Source organism: Sodiomyces alcalophilus (genome assembly GCF_042370955.1).
Source record: "Sodiomyces alcalophilus JCM 7366 unplaced genomic scaffold ACRALscaffold_9, whole genome shotgun sequence".
Classification (NCBI taxonomy): domain Eukaryota; kingdom Fungi; phylum Ascomycota; class Sordariomycetes; order Glomerellales; family Plectosphaerellaceae; genus Sodiomyces; species Sodiomyces alcalophilus.
This window is the reverse complement of record NW_027263540.1, coordinates 1,302,089-1,317,387: the sequence shown is the minus strand read 5'-3', so window position 1 is coordinate 1,317,387 and position 15,299 is coordinate 1,302,089. Positions and strand designations below refer to the sequence as shown.

Genomic DNA, 15,299 nt, shown 5'->3' with positions numbered 1-15,299 from the left:
CTCTTTTTAGCCCTCGGGAAAGGTTAAGGATATCGGGTATTCTAAGATACTTAAAGTTAATGAAAATAATCAAAAAATAGCAGTGATTTTGCAGTACAGAGCATTCGAGATAAGTCACAGTGAACAGCGGCAGTCTCAACACCATGAAAATTTTGTCGTGATCCGGGGTACGTACCGGTACGCGACATCTGCAGCCAAGATAGTGGCGTATACAGACTACTGCGCGCGCTCGCGTAACCTTCCGAAATAGGATAGAGAGGGCTGCAAATACCAGACAGGGCGGCTGCAAATAGTGGTACTCCACGATAAGCCTCAATCTCTACAATCAAAACCAGATATCTTAAGCCACTAAATCACTACTATTTCTGCCTCTGTATTTATTAACCCTAAGGCATTAAGAACATATAATGTCCTTATGCTAGGTACCTTATTATATCACGTAATCCTAATACCCTGGTCACGTGACCTTATCTTATACACCACGTAATCCTAATTACCTACCTACTCTAACGTGTATAGGTACGTAACATTTACAGCCAAGATCTTGCTTATACACGCGCTCGCGTTACCTTCTTATTTGGGGTTAAGTGGACAGCAAATACCGAACAGGGGGCGTATAAATAACGGTACTCTATATTGCGGGCCAGCCTATGCAACTATCGGAATACCCTCAACCTTTATATTTTCCCTTTACCCCATCATTCCTGTATCTCTCGCCGTCTGTCATATCTCATGCCACAACCACCCGGTTTGCCAATGATGCCGTCTGCGCCCACGTACCAACCGCATATAGATGTGATGTCTGAAGCTAAAGGCCCTGGTGCAGATATCAACACTTCCGCAAACGCCCAGAAGCAGCACTTGAGAGGCAAACGGAAGAGAACTACGTATGCCTGCCCACCATCCCAAGCAGCAACCCGTCCTTCTTTGATTGGATACGTCTAAGTCGACCGTATTTCCCAAACTTACTGTACGTGAAGCTGACGTGATGCTACCGCCTATTCCAGAGCCAGAGATAAATACATCTTAGAAGCCGCGTATCAAGTTAACCCAAAACCCGACAAGGCTTCGCGTTGCGACCTTGTTCACCGCGTCTCCTTAACTGAGAAGGAAGTTCAGATTTGGTTTCAGAACCGCAGGCAAAATGACCGACGAAGATTGCGACCACTTTCTCCTCAGGACATTGCCGTGCTTCGCAACAGCGTGACTCACGTTCTACGAACTCCGGCAGCAGTCACGCACAGCCCTCAGGTTGGACCACAGACCCTACAGGCTCTCCTGCCACATACGGATTTGGCATGGAGCAGGGCTCTCGAACTGAAGCAGAGCTTAGTGCAAAGTCATCTCCCCATGGAAACCGGCTCCATGAATAACAGCGGCTGCTGCGATAGGGATACCCCAGATAGCATTGTCAGCTCAAGAAATCCTAAGCCAAGCAATCCGCCAACACATGAGGAGTCTCAAAGGCGGCTCTTCCTCGTGAAGACAAACCCTTCCAATACAACCCGATACGTGGCTAATCGCTGGAACTCGCCGCGCTGCTGTTCTAAGCGTTCGGAGTTCGCGCAGGCAGTGGCACCACGGTAGGTCGCCTTGGTCGAAACTCATCGCAAGGAGTGCAGCTGAACTTACTTCGCACCCTTAGGTTGGAGCAGACTCCGCTATCCTCTAGGACCAGGGGCGCTTTCAACGCTTCTTCCATACGCCGTCATATATACGACTCCCAATCCCAATTTCGATTATCGTTGTCCTTAGAGGGCAAGGCTGAGGTTGTGACAAATGAACACTCGCCTTCACCCATGCCCTCGTCAAGGTTACCTTCTGGTTTTATTCCAGTGTCATATCCTCCGCCCGATCCTTCCCAATACAGTCAAATTGCCCTTACCAGTATCACTTTGCCTCCCATGTCCACATCCACGGATTCTTTTCCTTCGGCTCCATCCCGGCGAAGATCCCACAATGTCCAGGCATGGGAGCACTGTTGTGACTCGGACAAGCAGGACGAATTGACCGTTCAGGCCGAAAGTGAATCAAGCGGTTCCGCCATTGCCGCGATCAGTCTCCTCCGGTCAACCAGTATAACATTTCGGCCCAACAGCATCAAACGTAATATTTCGCCAGTGAAAGGTTCTGGACAAGCCCGGACAGTCAACAGGCCCTGTCTGAGCTCAACGTTGAGTAATTCTATGTCGCCTAACCGAGATCGTCACGGGAAGGCGTCATCCGGGACAACACGAGGAGAAAAACATTCGTCCCTGCCGCTGCTCGCAGCCGGCTCAGATAAGGAGAACTGGACGCCACGAGTGGATAGGGATAGCCACGCGCCTCCACGTCAGAGAGTATCACGAAGTCAAAGAAACTTGCTGCCGGGAAGAGAATCAAGGCCATCATTTTTTTTAGGCGGTATAAGTCGCCAGAGACAAGTCCTCCGAGACCTATCGGGTCAGCATGTCAACAGTGCATGTAAAACGGCGTTGCTCTTTCATTGCCCAGAGTTTGACAGAGCAGGGAGAATGCCCCAAGACACACAGCTGGTTGAGAGCATTCCAGAGGATGACGAGGTTGACGAATTCCTCAGTGGGGCAATGAGTCTTAGCAAGAGAGGCGACATAGATTGCATTGCTGGTCTCTTATCCCTGAGGCGAGGCAACTGGCGCTGATGCTGCGAGCAACTAGCTACGTTGTACAGCCGCCCTGTCCACTATTTACTTACACTCCTTTCTACGTGTCGAGCGTGGAGGTCCAAGGCCATAACGCACAGGCTGGGCTGCAAAAGGCACAAACCTAGTTGCTCCGGCCCCGAAATTGGATGCGGGCCTGGCACAGGATCAAGGGCAGAATTTTGTAACATACCTAACCGGGAAACTGGTGTAAAGGTACAGTTGTTGTCAGAACACGAATAAGATACAAAAAGAGACTTGTGTTCATTGCGGACTATGAAAAGGTACTACTAGTCTACGATATTAAATATCTAGGCAAAAGAGGGGAAAAGTATTATAGTATAGGGAAAGATTATAGCGCCTGTATATTTTGATATAGAGGCCGTAAAAGTAGAGTTATAATCCTTAATACTGTTTTATCTATAAGCGGCTGCTTATATTTAAGTACGCTATAGGATAATTACGTAGTATTAATACGCTTAATAAGGCAGTTTTAAGTCTTACTCGTTCTTTTTATATTATCCCTAGACCTCTTTCGTCGGATAATTACTTATATAGTATAGACGGGTAGACCTGTATTCTGGGTCTAGACGCTATGGATATTATATAACTGTATACGCGGTCCTAAGGATCTGGTCTTATCTCCGGCTATTCTTTAGACTACCCCTATTATATCTAGGTAGCTTTTTTATCCGATCTTTTATAATCGTTACCTATCACCTAATATTGTTATAATTATAATTTATATTATCCTTCCTATTTAGGTTCTATAGATAATCCAGAAGCCGACTATAGGCAAGCCTGCCTATTTATAGCTATTTATTCCTCTAATTAGGCCACTACCGACCCTTCTAAAGGCCCGGCTACCGTCTTCTCAGGACTCTTAGCTCTAGATACGGACCCGTGACGAGCCTAACCCTCCCTTCGCCTAGCCTATTAGTTAGTTTGTTTGTTTTGTCTTACGCGAGCCTATCTATATAGTAACGGCTTCGCCTGTCTTTAATAGCCTCTTCGTTATCGAGTAGATATAAGGTATTATCTAGAAGTGATATCCATTTCCTTAGAGCTCGAAGTTTTATTGGTTTATATAAGGACGTTGCTACGGGAATAATAGCGTGGCTTACGCGAGTGATATTAAGGAAGAATAGCTAGCTTATATTAGACAAATCCTTGGTTTTAGATACTAACACATACTAGTAGTTTTGGAAGTCCCCCCTTACTCCACTATACCCGCGCCTCCTAAGAGTATAGGTTTTACTCCTATTAATAAACCGGTTATTAAGTCTAAGCCTAATACTCCTACTTCCTTAAATTGGGTTACGAAGAAGGCTCTAGCTCTAGTTAGAAGTTTTAATAGATTAGGCTACGAGTAGTAGGCTATACGCGCGGAAGAGAGGAAAATCAAGCAAATAAGTGCTAAATTCGTAGATCCGTAGGATTACTGCTTGTTACGCAAACAGGTAGTTATGTGTGTGTAAAGAGCTGACTTCTGGAATTTCTTCCTGGATCCGGGGCTGGCAAAAGACCCTGAAAGATTGGGTGGCGACTGTTATATCAACAGCCTACGCGACGGTTATCACGCCACGTTATTAGCTTAAGTAATAACTAAGATATCGTATTTACGATACCTAGTGTATTTATGTAATATATATTATAAGCTAAGTATATATACACGTATAATATATATAGTATTATAGTATCGGCTAAGCCGGTTATAAAGTAGACGTCTCGTTATATAGCTATAACTATATACTGTTTATTTTGACTTAGATATTATACTTTTTATTATTATAATTATTACTTATTATGAGTATAATATTAACACCCCCCTATAAGCTGACTCTTATATAATAAGTACAGCTTAGTCAGGTTATAGTTATAGTTATATTATAGTGTAGTAATCCTAGTCTATCTAAGACTAGAATATATAGAGGAAAAAATTAGAAAAACCTCTTGTTTTTAATTCAAGGGAAAATTTCAAAAACCCTTATTATTGTTATAGTATGTTATTATTCAAAGGAAAATTCAGAAGACCTTTGATATCTAGGAAAACCCGAAGGTAAAGAACCTAGTTACACCCCCTTGTAAAGAACTAAGAATACTAAATATTAAAACGCTGTATTTTAATTCTTTAATATTAATATAAGGCGGCAAAGTATACTTAGGCAACGTATCGTCCTTATAACCCAGGTTTATATAACCACAAAGAGTATTATAAGTCTCTTTTGCTAAACCTTTAGTCATTATATTATCTATATTACATTTCGTATTTATATATACGATTTTTATTTTATTATTATATAGCTATTGGCTGTAGTAGTGATACTGCCTGTCGATATGCTTTACCCGTTTATAAAGTTCAGGGTTTTCGGCGAGCTTCTTTGCACTTTTACTATCTATTAAGATAGTAGGAATCTTAAGAGTTTTATTATTATTATTGTTACTATTATTATTATTATTATTATTATTATTATTATTATTATTATTATTATTATTATTATTATTATTATTATTATTATTATTATTATTATTATTATTATTATTATTATTATTATTATTATTATTATTATTATTATTATTATTATTATTATTATTATTATTATTATTATTATTATTATTATTATTATTATTATTATTATTATTATTATTATTATTATTATTATTATTATTATTATTATGATTATTATTATTATGATTATTATTATTATTATGATTATTATTATTATTATTATGATTATTATTATTATTATTATTATTATTATTAGTATTGATATTATTACCTCTTATATTAGAATCTAGACCTAGATTCTATAGTATATCTTTATATAGATTATAAAGATAGATTCTTTTTTTGAGAACCTTCTATAAGAGCTATATATTCGGCCTCTGTTATTAATAAAGCAACGACTTTTTCTTTAGTTAAGGTCTAACTAACGGGATTATTTACTCTCACGTAGTAAATATATCCTGAAGTCGAGGTTCTATCTTCGATTATATCTAAAAAGCTGGTATCAGAATAACCGTCAATACTAAGGTCTTCTTTATTATAGTTATATAAATGACCGATATTAATGTATTTATATAAGCTTAGATTCTATTTAACGCAGTAAAGTAGTCTTATAAGGGATTACTTATATAGCGAGAACACTTGTTAACTGCGTAGGTTATATCTAGTCTTAAATATAAGGCTACATATAATAAAGCCCCGATTTCCTTTTAGTATTTATTTTATTATTAGTTATTAAATTACTCAGGATTTAGTACTAGACCTTCTTATGTATACAAGGGGTGTTAACCCTTTTCAGACTTGTTTATTATACCTTTTAAGTATCTTATTAGTATAAGGTAGTTAACTTATAGAAAGAGTCTTATTATCTTTATTTATATTTATTATATAGCCTAGAAAGGTATCTTTTTCACCTAAGTCTTTAAGTATAATATCTTTAGATATTTCCTTAAAGAAGTAGTCTAAAGTGTTCTCGGAAGGGTTTAGACCACTATATCGTTAATATGGCATAAAAGAATAGCTCGTTCTTCTATTCTCTTAATTTTATTACATTTATAAAAGGTAAAAAGTCCGTTATTATATTCAGAGACCTGGTAACCTAGTTTAGATAGTATCTTAAGCTGGTAATTAGACCAGAGTCTAGGATTTTGTTTCAGCCCGTGCAAACCTTTATTAAGCTTATGGAGAGTTATATTATTATTTTCTAAACCGTCTTCTTTCTCGAAGCCTATGGGTTATATAGCGTATATCAGACTATCTATATCGGTATACATAAACGCGTTTTTCACTTTAAACTGCCTAAATTTCTAGCTATATAATACGCCTAGTATTAAAGCTAATTTATAGCTTTCTGGCCGGCATGTAATTAAAAAGCTTGCTAGATAATTAAGACCCAGAACCTGATTAAACCCCTGAATAACCCACCGAGCCTTATATTAAATAGCTTCGCCAGAGCTATTATATTTGATGCTGAAGACCTAACGACGTCCAGTACGTGGTAGTCTTCTTTTATTTTATTATATTTATTAGGCGTATTTTATATATTTATTAAGTCCCAGCTCTTTCTCTTTTCGAGTTCTGTTATTTCTGCTACTATGGCGTCTATCCATTTATCGTTATCTAGGCAGTTTATAGCCTGTTTATAGGTACCTGGTTCGTTAATCAAATTTATAGTTAAAAGAAATAGGGAACTTTCTTAAAACTATAGGCTTCTAAGTATAGTGTCTTTTATAAGGTATAGTGAACTATTATTAGTGGATATTAAATTCTTATAGTCCGGTTTAAAAGGTTTTGAAGGTATTTAGACTTCTAGCCTAGTACTTTGGCTACTATTATTATTATTATTATTATTATCATTATTACTATTATTATTATTATTATTATTATTATCATTATTATTATTAATAATAATAGCTGGAACTTCATAACCCGCTGCCCGTAGACTCTTTCGTCTATTGTTATTCTCTTCTTTAGGTTGAATTGACTTAACAGAACGTTGCGAAACGCGCGAAGGAATATTTTATTAAAATTAACCAGTATTTTCACTAAAAGTGATTCCTTTATTATAGTTAACAGGTTAATAAGGCCTACGGCTAAAAGCCTTATTATATACCTGAGTATTAATATAAAGAGGGAGGTTATTATTATTATTTTTGGGCGTATAGTTATTATTATAAATATATAAAGAAGAGTAAAGAAACTGATTTTCTAAGGTATAAACGTCTCGAAACTAACTAGTCTTTCTAGTTAGTAGGTTATAAACTTTATAGTTATAGTTATTAAGACCTATTAAAGCACCTCGAAGTGCCCTTATATCTCGTTTCTTTATATTCGGGTCGTTGTTTTTATAATAAATAATAGAACCCTAAGCCCTTATATTATTAATATTAGGTTTCTGAACTTCTAAAAGCATATCGGAACTCTTGGAATTAAGAGCTGAATTAGGTGATCTGTTATATATATAAATAGCTAAGAGAATGACTTTACACTCAAGGTGTCTAGGCAGCCCTAAGTGGAAAAGGAGAGCTCGAACCTTTTTTATTATAGTTCTTATAACTCTTTTAATGGAGCCTTAAGCTTTATAAGTGTACGGTAGCTTTATATTATGCTTTGTACCTATAAAGAGGCCTTAAAAAGAGGCGTTATTAAATTCTTTTCCACCGTCATATCTACGTCTTTTATAAAAAAGTGTTATTTATTATTATTCTTATTTTCTACTTAAGCTTTCCACTCTCTTATAGCTATAACTCTTATCGCTTTAGACTTATCTCAGAGCAGTTTTATCTATAAGAACCGGGTAGAACGGTCTAGTATAAATAAAATCCAACGTTTTTTATTATAACAAAGAGGTTTGATCGGTACGTAAAGATCTATTTAAACCTTTTCTGAATAGGAAAAGTCTTTATATTTATTAACTAAATCTTTATTCGTAAGTGTCCTAGACTTACTTCTTTTATGGGCATTATAGCTCTATATTTTAGTTAACTCTTTATTAGTTATATTATATTCTTTTTAAAGAGTATTAGTATAAACACTGTTTAAGGTAATAGGCTTAATATAACCTATCCTGTTATACTATAGCGTTATGTTTTTAGTTCTAGAGATAGTCCTTTAACGGTCCTTACGGTCTCTTTATTTATAAAGCTTATCTTAATATTAAATAGGTTAAGGTTTTATTATTATATTATTCCTTTATTAAGGTTTAACTAACTCCTTTAGTATATTTCTTTATTTATTTAATTTCTTTAAAACCTATTCTTTAAACCTTTAAAACCTTTTATTCTAGTTAAGTCTCCTGGCTATTTCTTTAGTATAAAACCCTTTTATAGCTATTTCTTTATATTTATGATATTTGCTTTTAAAGACTTAGCCCCCCCGTACGATAATGCCCGTGCTATAGCCTAGTATAGCCCGTTATAAAGCAGAGCCGTTATATAAAGAAAGAAGGGCTCTTTATTATTAAATAATAAGAGCGTTTTATTTCTAGTAAGACCGCGAGGTTTACTATTAAAATAAGAGAGACTAATAATATTCGTGCCTGTTTTCGGTATATAAAGGCACTCTTTTAAAAGCAGCAACTTTCTAGTATCCCTGAATTTTATAACACAGTCTCCTTCACCTTATATCTTTATTTCCTTTACCTGACCCTATCAAACAGTTCTCTTTTTGGAATTATAAGTAGAAAAGAGTCTTTTATTAATAATAATATACGCCGTAGCCCCGCTATCTACACAGAAATTCAGATCTAATTTAACACTGTTTTCTGCTTATATTTTTTAAATCTTTTCCAGTAACCAATCTATATTAAGGTTAGTATTATTTATATCTTTAGTCTTAGAAAAGATAATAAATACCTAATCTATATCTATTAAATCCTATATAAAAGGATTAGGACGGTCTAGAAGAGGAAACGGAGGAGGGACGATATCTTTAAAAATAACTCCGGCCTCTTTGTTTTTATTATCGTCTTCCTATACTTTTTTCTTTTCCTGCGGTTAATCCTATAGTTAATTCTATTAATCTATAATTATATTAACCGTAGCAGACTCGTCGTTTTCCTCTTCTAAAGACGTATCTAAGGCGTGCTGTTTCTTTACTTTTAGTAGGAGATTTATTATACGCTTCTTTTATTAAGAGAGACGCGTATTTCCTCCGTTCTTTTCTTTATCCTTATAAGAGGACTAAGATTGTTTTACCCTATTGTAGGTGTTTTTCCTGATTCCTGAATTATCCTCTATTACCTAATTCTTAGGTGCTTTTTTAGGATAAAGAAAGTAGTAGTTAGTCGGCGTATAGCCAGGCTTTTTATAGTTCTTATAGAATAAACCCTTAGTCTTTTTCCAGGGTTTCTTTATATTTTCCTGTGATTTTAAACCTTATATAAGGAGGGTATTCGATAGCTAATCAACCTTTCTTAAAGCATCTATTAATTCCGCTATTAATTTATCTAGTATATAACTAGTAATATCGTGATAGACAGCTTGAGTTATTTGCCTTACTATAGATTCGTACCTCTTAGTAAGACTATTAAGAATCCAGGTAAAGACCACCTTATTAGAGAAGGATATACCTCTCTGATTTAAGGCAAGCAGTCTCTTTTATATTTTATATAAATACGCTTCGAGATTAGGGAATTCTAAAGGCGAGAGGTTAAAAAAGAAGTCAGGACGATATAGTCGGCCTAGAATCCCTTTATTTTATATAAATCCTTTGGTTTATCCTTATAATAAAAGGGAAGTCCGTAGACTTTAGTTAAGGAAAAGATTTTATAGAAAAGGCTCGATAGCTTAATATCGCAGAGTAATCGCAGTATATTCGTTAACTAACCGCTGACTTTAAAACCAAGACTTTAACTTAAGGGATTAAACTAATCCCTTAGCGTACGCATAGAGATAGGTTCGGATCGGTGGTCCGTGCGCGGTTATCGGTCCGACTATATACCTATGGATCTATGATCGTCTCGTTATACTGCCCCTCTTCCTAATAAGTCTGGTCCTATAGACTCGTCTTATCGTGATGCCTTTAATTACGCGTTTATCTCGATTAATTATCTCTCTCTATTTAGTTCTATAGAAGCCCTTATTAAAAATCCGTATGGAAAAAGAAAAGTAGCCGCTCCTTTATTTACCTGCTTATCGGCGTTCTATCGCCGGCTATATACCTTATGATTTATCCGAATATTACTATAGAAACTCCGCGATACTTATTATTATTACTAGTTATCTAACCTTTCGCGGATATTATACCTAGCCTTAAGTAACCGTTTAGGGACGTGTATATAGTTGCGTTATATAATTTTCCTTATAGTATTTAATTTCCCTCCTATAACTATCTTTCTATTATTATTACCGCTAATCGTTTAGCGACGATTCCTCCTTACCCCTCTATTAATTATAATAACGTCTTACGCTATCTTCTTACCGCTATTATATTAAACGTTTCTTTATAGCTGGTTATTACTATAAGTAAGCGTCTATTTAATAAAGCTTAGGGATAGTTCGGCCTTATCGCCGATAAGGCCCCTTACTAGCGTTATATTACTCGATTAGGTAGTTATATTAAGGTTAAATACCTTAATAAGTCTACTAGCCGTGTAAGCGCTAGCCGCTACGTTACCTACGCTTATAACTAGTATTAATACACCGCCGTATATTTAATACTCTTTCGGCGTTTCCTTATTTTTATACTAAATTTCTTTTATTAGATTCCGGAATCCTTAATAGGTATAGCTTAGTTACTTTAGAATTATAGTAAGTATATACTTAATAAGAACGACGATCCAACGCCGATCTAGCGTTAATATACCCACGCCTATATCTCTAATACATATAAATAGTTCCGGGCGGTTATCCTACACGGCGACTATAAGCTTCCCGTTAAAGCTATAAGTTTTTATTTCCGCTAACCGTTCGGCGACTATATACTAATTATTAGTAGAATTAATAGCTTCTATTAGATAAGGTTACCTCTCTGGGCTTAGTTATAACGCTAGAGTTTATATATCGCCTCGGTCACGTTACCGATAATAACGCCACGGTCCGTCTAAACCAGATTCGCCCCCCCCCCCCGTAAGGATAATTTACGGGACATTACTTCTTTCCGGCGTTATATCGCCGACCTATAAGCGATATATCACCGCCCTTATCCCGATAAGGATAATTAGGAGGGTATTAAGGCTTTCCTAACCTTACCTAGCCTCGCCGCTCTATTAGCGGCTATTAACGAGCCCTATTAGCCCTTACTTAGTTATTATTTTACTAGCCGTATAGCGACTCCTTATTATAGTTATACTCCTTATACCAGGCCTTCTATTAGCTAGCTTCCCGCCGCTAAGCCTAAGCCTGCTTATACTCCCCGTCGATATATATCCGCCGCCCCGTCTATTACTGATAACCACGATAAAGAGGAATCGGTCACCGGACCTTTCTACCCTAACCGCCACCGTTTATCCAGCGCCACCTTTAGCGCGGAGACTAATTTTCACGGCTTCGACGATTAATTTCTTTTCTTTTATCCGCTTTGCTTTTACCGGTATTAATCGGCTATAATAGTATTAAACTTTATACTAATAATCTTTAGGGCTAGTCGGGGTATTAACCCCGTTTATTAAGTTACTATACAGAAAGGTTATTATAGCCTATAATTAAGCTTTTATTTTTATACTCGATAACCCTTTAGCGCGTTATACTATCTTATAGTCGTCCCACTTTTTATATATATATATTTTATACTTCTAGTACCTTTTCCGGATTCCTAAAGCGTTTTCTAGGTGGTCCTTTAGTTCCTAGGTATTATACTTTACCGCCTAACCCGCCCACTTTATAAGGTAAAACGTTTTCCTTTATTCCTCCTTATAACTAATAATATCTTCTACCTCCTATTTATCTTACTCTTCCTCTAGAAGCGGGAGATCCTTCGCCGATAGCTCTACGGCCACTCGGTCCTTCCACGGTTCTACTAAGGATACCGGGAATATATCGTGTATCCTCGTATATTATAAAGGGAGGCGAACCCTATACGCTTACTCGCCGATCCTTTCGGTTACTTATACCCGAATATATCGCGGTGCTAGCTTCGACCCTTACCGGAATTAGAAGTTTTTTATAGATAGTCTAATAATATCACCCACTTTATATTACTACGGCTAATAGCGTTTATTATAGTACCGAGCCTAGTGCTCTATAGTATACGCCTAGTATTCGCGGACCTTTCGCTGAACCTCCGCTAGCTTCTCGATATATTCTTAAACGCCCTATACCTGGGTATCGTCCCTAGGGCGGATACACTCTACTATATATAGATAGTACCCGTATAATAGTTTATATAGTAAAATACTAAGTAAGGAATACTCGCTATTATTATAGGCGAACCCTGCTACTAATAACTAAACAGGCCACTACGTTATCGTATTACCGGCGGTTATTTATAGGTACTTAATTAGTAACTAATATATTCGTTCCGTCTAACTATCCGTCTACGGGTAGTATATAGTGGATAATCACCGAGTATTCGCCCGCTCATAGTAAAACTCTATCTAAAACTAACTAATAAACAGCTTATCCCGGTCTATTACTATACCCTCTAGGCTACCGAATTAGCACTTAATTTCCCTATATATTAGCGCCGCTAGCTAGAGTGCTATTAAGTCCTTCTTTATAGGAATAAATAAGGTATACTTTATATACCGGTTAATAACCACTAAAATAACGTTATATATTTACCCGTTAGCCCCTTTTATAGGTAGTAGACCCGTAATAATATCTATACTAATCTCTTAGAACGGATATATATATAGCGGCAGCGTTTATAGCTAGCCGCACGGTTTATATCGCGGTACCTATACCCCTTAACACGCAGAATATACGGCGATATAATTACGAATATCCGCCGCTAAGTGCACCTAATAAAACTTCCTAGAAATCAGCTTAAGCGTCTTATTCGCTCTTATATACCCCGTCCTAGGGTTATTATAGTATTATTATAGGACCTCCGCCCTTAGGGAGCCCTATATAGGCAGTACTAACCGTCCCTTAAATAATAGCACGTCCTTTTCTCTAAAAGAGTACCCCGCTCTCCTTCCGGTCCCTTAGCGAATATTCTTAATTAAGGATATATAGTCCGGGTTAATAGTCTATAGCCCTCTAACTAGATCTTCTAGTTCCTCGCTAATAGTACGCCGACCTATCGTTTTATTCCTAGCTAGCTCTCGGGCTATAGAATATAGGATATACTAATCCAGTATTATAGTAACTCTAGCCTTATTAGCCTCGGGTATCGGCGATATCTTATCGGCGACCCTTCGCTAGGTAGTCGCCCTATACCCTATATCTCGTATTCGGGAGCGGGTACTAATAGCGATAATAACACGCCAGGTACCGTTAATAGGATATAGGGGTTATAGCCCTTTTTCGTCCTTATCTCTTAAGCTAGGCAGGGCCCCCTCCTATAGAGTCTATGCCCGTTTATATTTACTAGGCCTATATTCGGGTAGTGTTACCCGAGCAGCTTAAACGTATACGATCTTTACCGCGTTACTTATTAAGCTAAGGTGGATACTCGCGATCCGTTAATAAACGCTTATTAGGAGGTCGCTAACCAGTTATAACCTTTATAACAGGGTACGGAGCATATCATCGTATAGCGTCTTATCCACTATATAATCCGGCTATCTCGATAAGCCGTCTACTAGGTTAGTTTTACCCGGGCGGTGCTATACCTCGAAATCGAATAACGATAATCGGTATACCTACCTAGTAAGCCTTCCGCGAAGGTCCCGCGCTAGCGCGTTTAGCACGCCTCTAAGCGCCTAATAGTCCGTTAGCACTATAAACACCTATCCCGTGCCTTTAAGATAGTAACGCTAATACTAAAGGCTTTTTACTATAGCTAATAGCTCCTACTATCCTATACCCTATCGTTACTCTATGTCATAGGTTTGTGTAAGGAGTGAAAAGAGTCGTCAAGACTATAATAAGAACAGGTCACGAAGCTAACTTTAGGGGGGGGGAATGATTATAAGATTATTCTTTAAGCCCTTTTAACTCAGCACTCAACGGGAAACACCCTATTTAAGGACTAGTGACTATCCTCCCTAGAATCGATATATAATAACCTAAGGCTCTAAGACTATAGGGTCTTAGGCTAGCTTAATAATCCTAAAACATAACGTAATCCTAAATATCCCTAGGGTTAGCCTTAGGACCGGTTCCGGGTTCTCGATATATTCCTTAACGCCTCTAAGTCCTATCCGATCCCCTCGAATAGAATATCCCTAATATCACGCCCCTCCTTTTAAGGCTCCTATCCACGGGAGCCAGTAACCGTTACTAGTCCGGCCTATCCATTAATCCACCCCGACCTAGGGACGGGCAGGCCGGCCTAAACTCCACTTATCGGGGCCACCGACTCCCTCCTTATCCTCCCGAAGCTAAACTAGTCGTCCCCCTTAACCTAACCTAACCCTCTAATTAATCCTATCTACCTCGCGTAGTATAACTATAGTCTTTATAAACTAAGAGGCCTAGTTATCTTTAGATAAAGCATTACTCTCCTAGGTCTCCTTTATTTATCTCCCTTACTATAACTATACCATAATAAAGCCCTAAGCGCTCTAGCCGGGGCCTTATCTAATAAAGGGCTCTAGTCAGAACAAGCTATAACTCTAAAAGCAGATATTAGGTTAGTAGTAAATCGAAACCCTTATTACTTTTATAATCCCTTTATACTACCACTATTATTAAGGCGACCTAAGAAGCCTATATAAAGAACACTTTTAGAATAAGGCCCGCTATACTATAATCCTAAATAATAAAAGGACTAGCTCTATTTCCTTTATTACCCTCTTACGACTTATCTAGCTTAAGGCCGGGCGATAATAAGGCGTGATATTTATCGTGAATATTAATAATAATAAAGCCTATCCGTAGATACGTATACTATAATACCACCTAAGACGGGCCCTTTATTAACTAAATAACCGTATTATAGAAACCCGTAGTAGGTAGTCGTATCTAGGTAAAAAGGGAAAGAATAATATAAGTAGGGCCTATATTAGGTTATACGACTATTCTAATATAGGACTTTTCTATCTACCTAACTTATCTTATTATTTTGCTTTTCCTTACCCTTTCTTA

The 15,299-nt window shown here is 37.2% G+C and overlaps 2 protein-coding genes across 2 annotated transcripts; one reads left to right on the top strand and one right to left on the bottom strand.

Annotated features, from left to right (window-relative positions):
* Positions 1 to 717: 717 nt before the first annotated feature.
* On the top strand, positions 718 to 3,078 carry ACRALDRAFT_2055475 (uncharacterized protein). Its single transcript, XM_071021743.1, has 3 exons — positions 718 to 887; positions 1,008 to 1,583; positions 1,646 to 3,078. The coding sequence occupies exons 1-3, from the start codon at positions 733 to 735 to the stop codon at positions 2,658 to 2,660; spliced, it is 1,746 nt and encodes a 581-aa protein (XP_070871313.1). The 5' UTR covers positions 718 to 732; the 3' UTR covers positions 2,661 to 3,078.
* On the bottom strand, positions 2,706 to 13,795 carry ACRALDRAFT_210276 (uncharacterized protein; the record flags this gene model as incomplete). Its single annotated transcript, XM_071023112.1, has 4 exons — positions 2,706 to 2,721; positions 2,760 to 2,865; positions 5,117 to 5,440; positions 13,789 to 13,795. The coding sequence occupies 4 exons, from the start codon at positions 13,793 to 13,795 to the stop codon at positions 2,706 to 2,708; spliced, it is 453 nt and encodes a 150-aa protein (XP_070871312.1).
* Between the last annotated feature and the right edge of the window lie 1,504 nt (positions 13,796 to 15,299).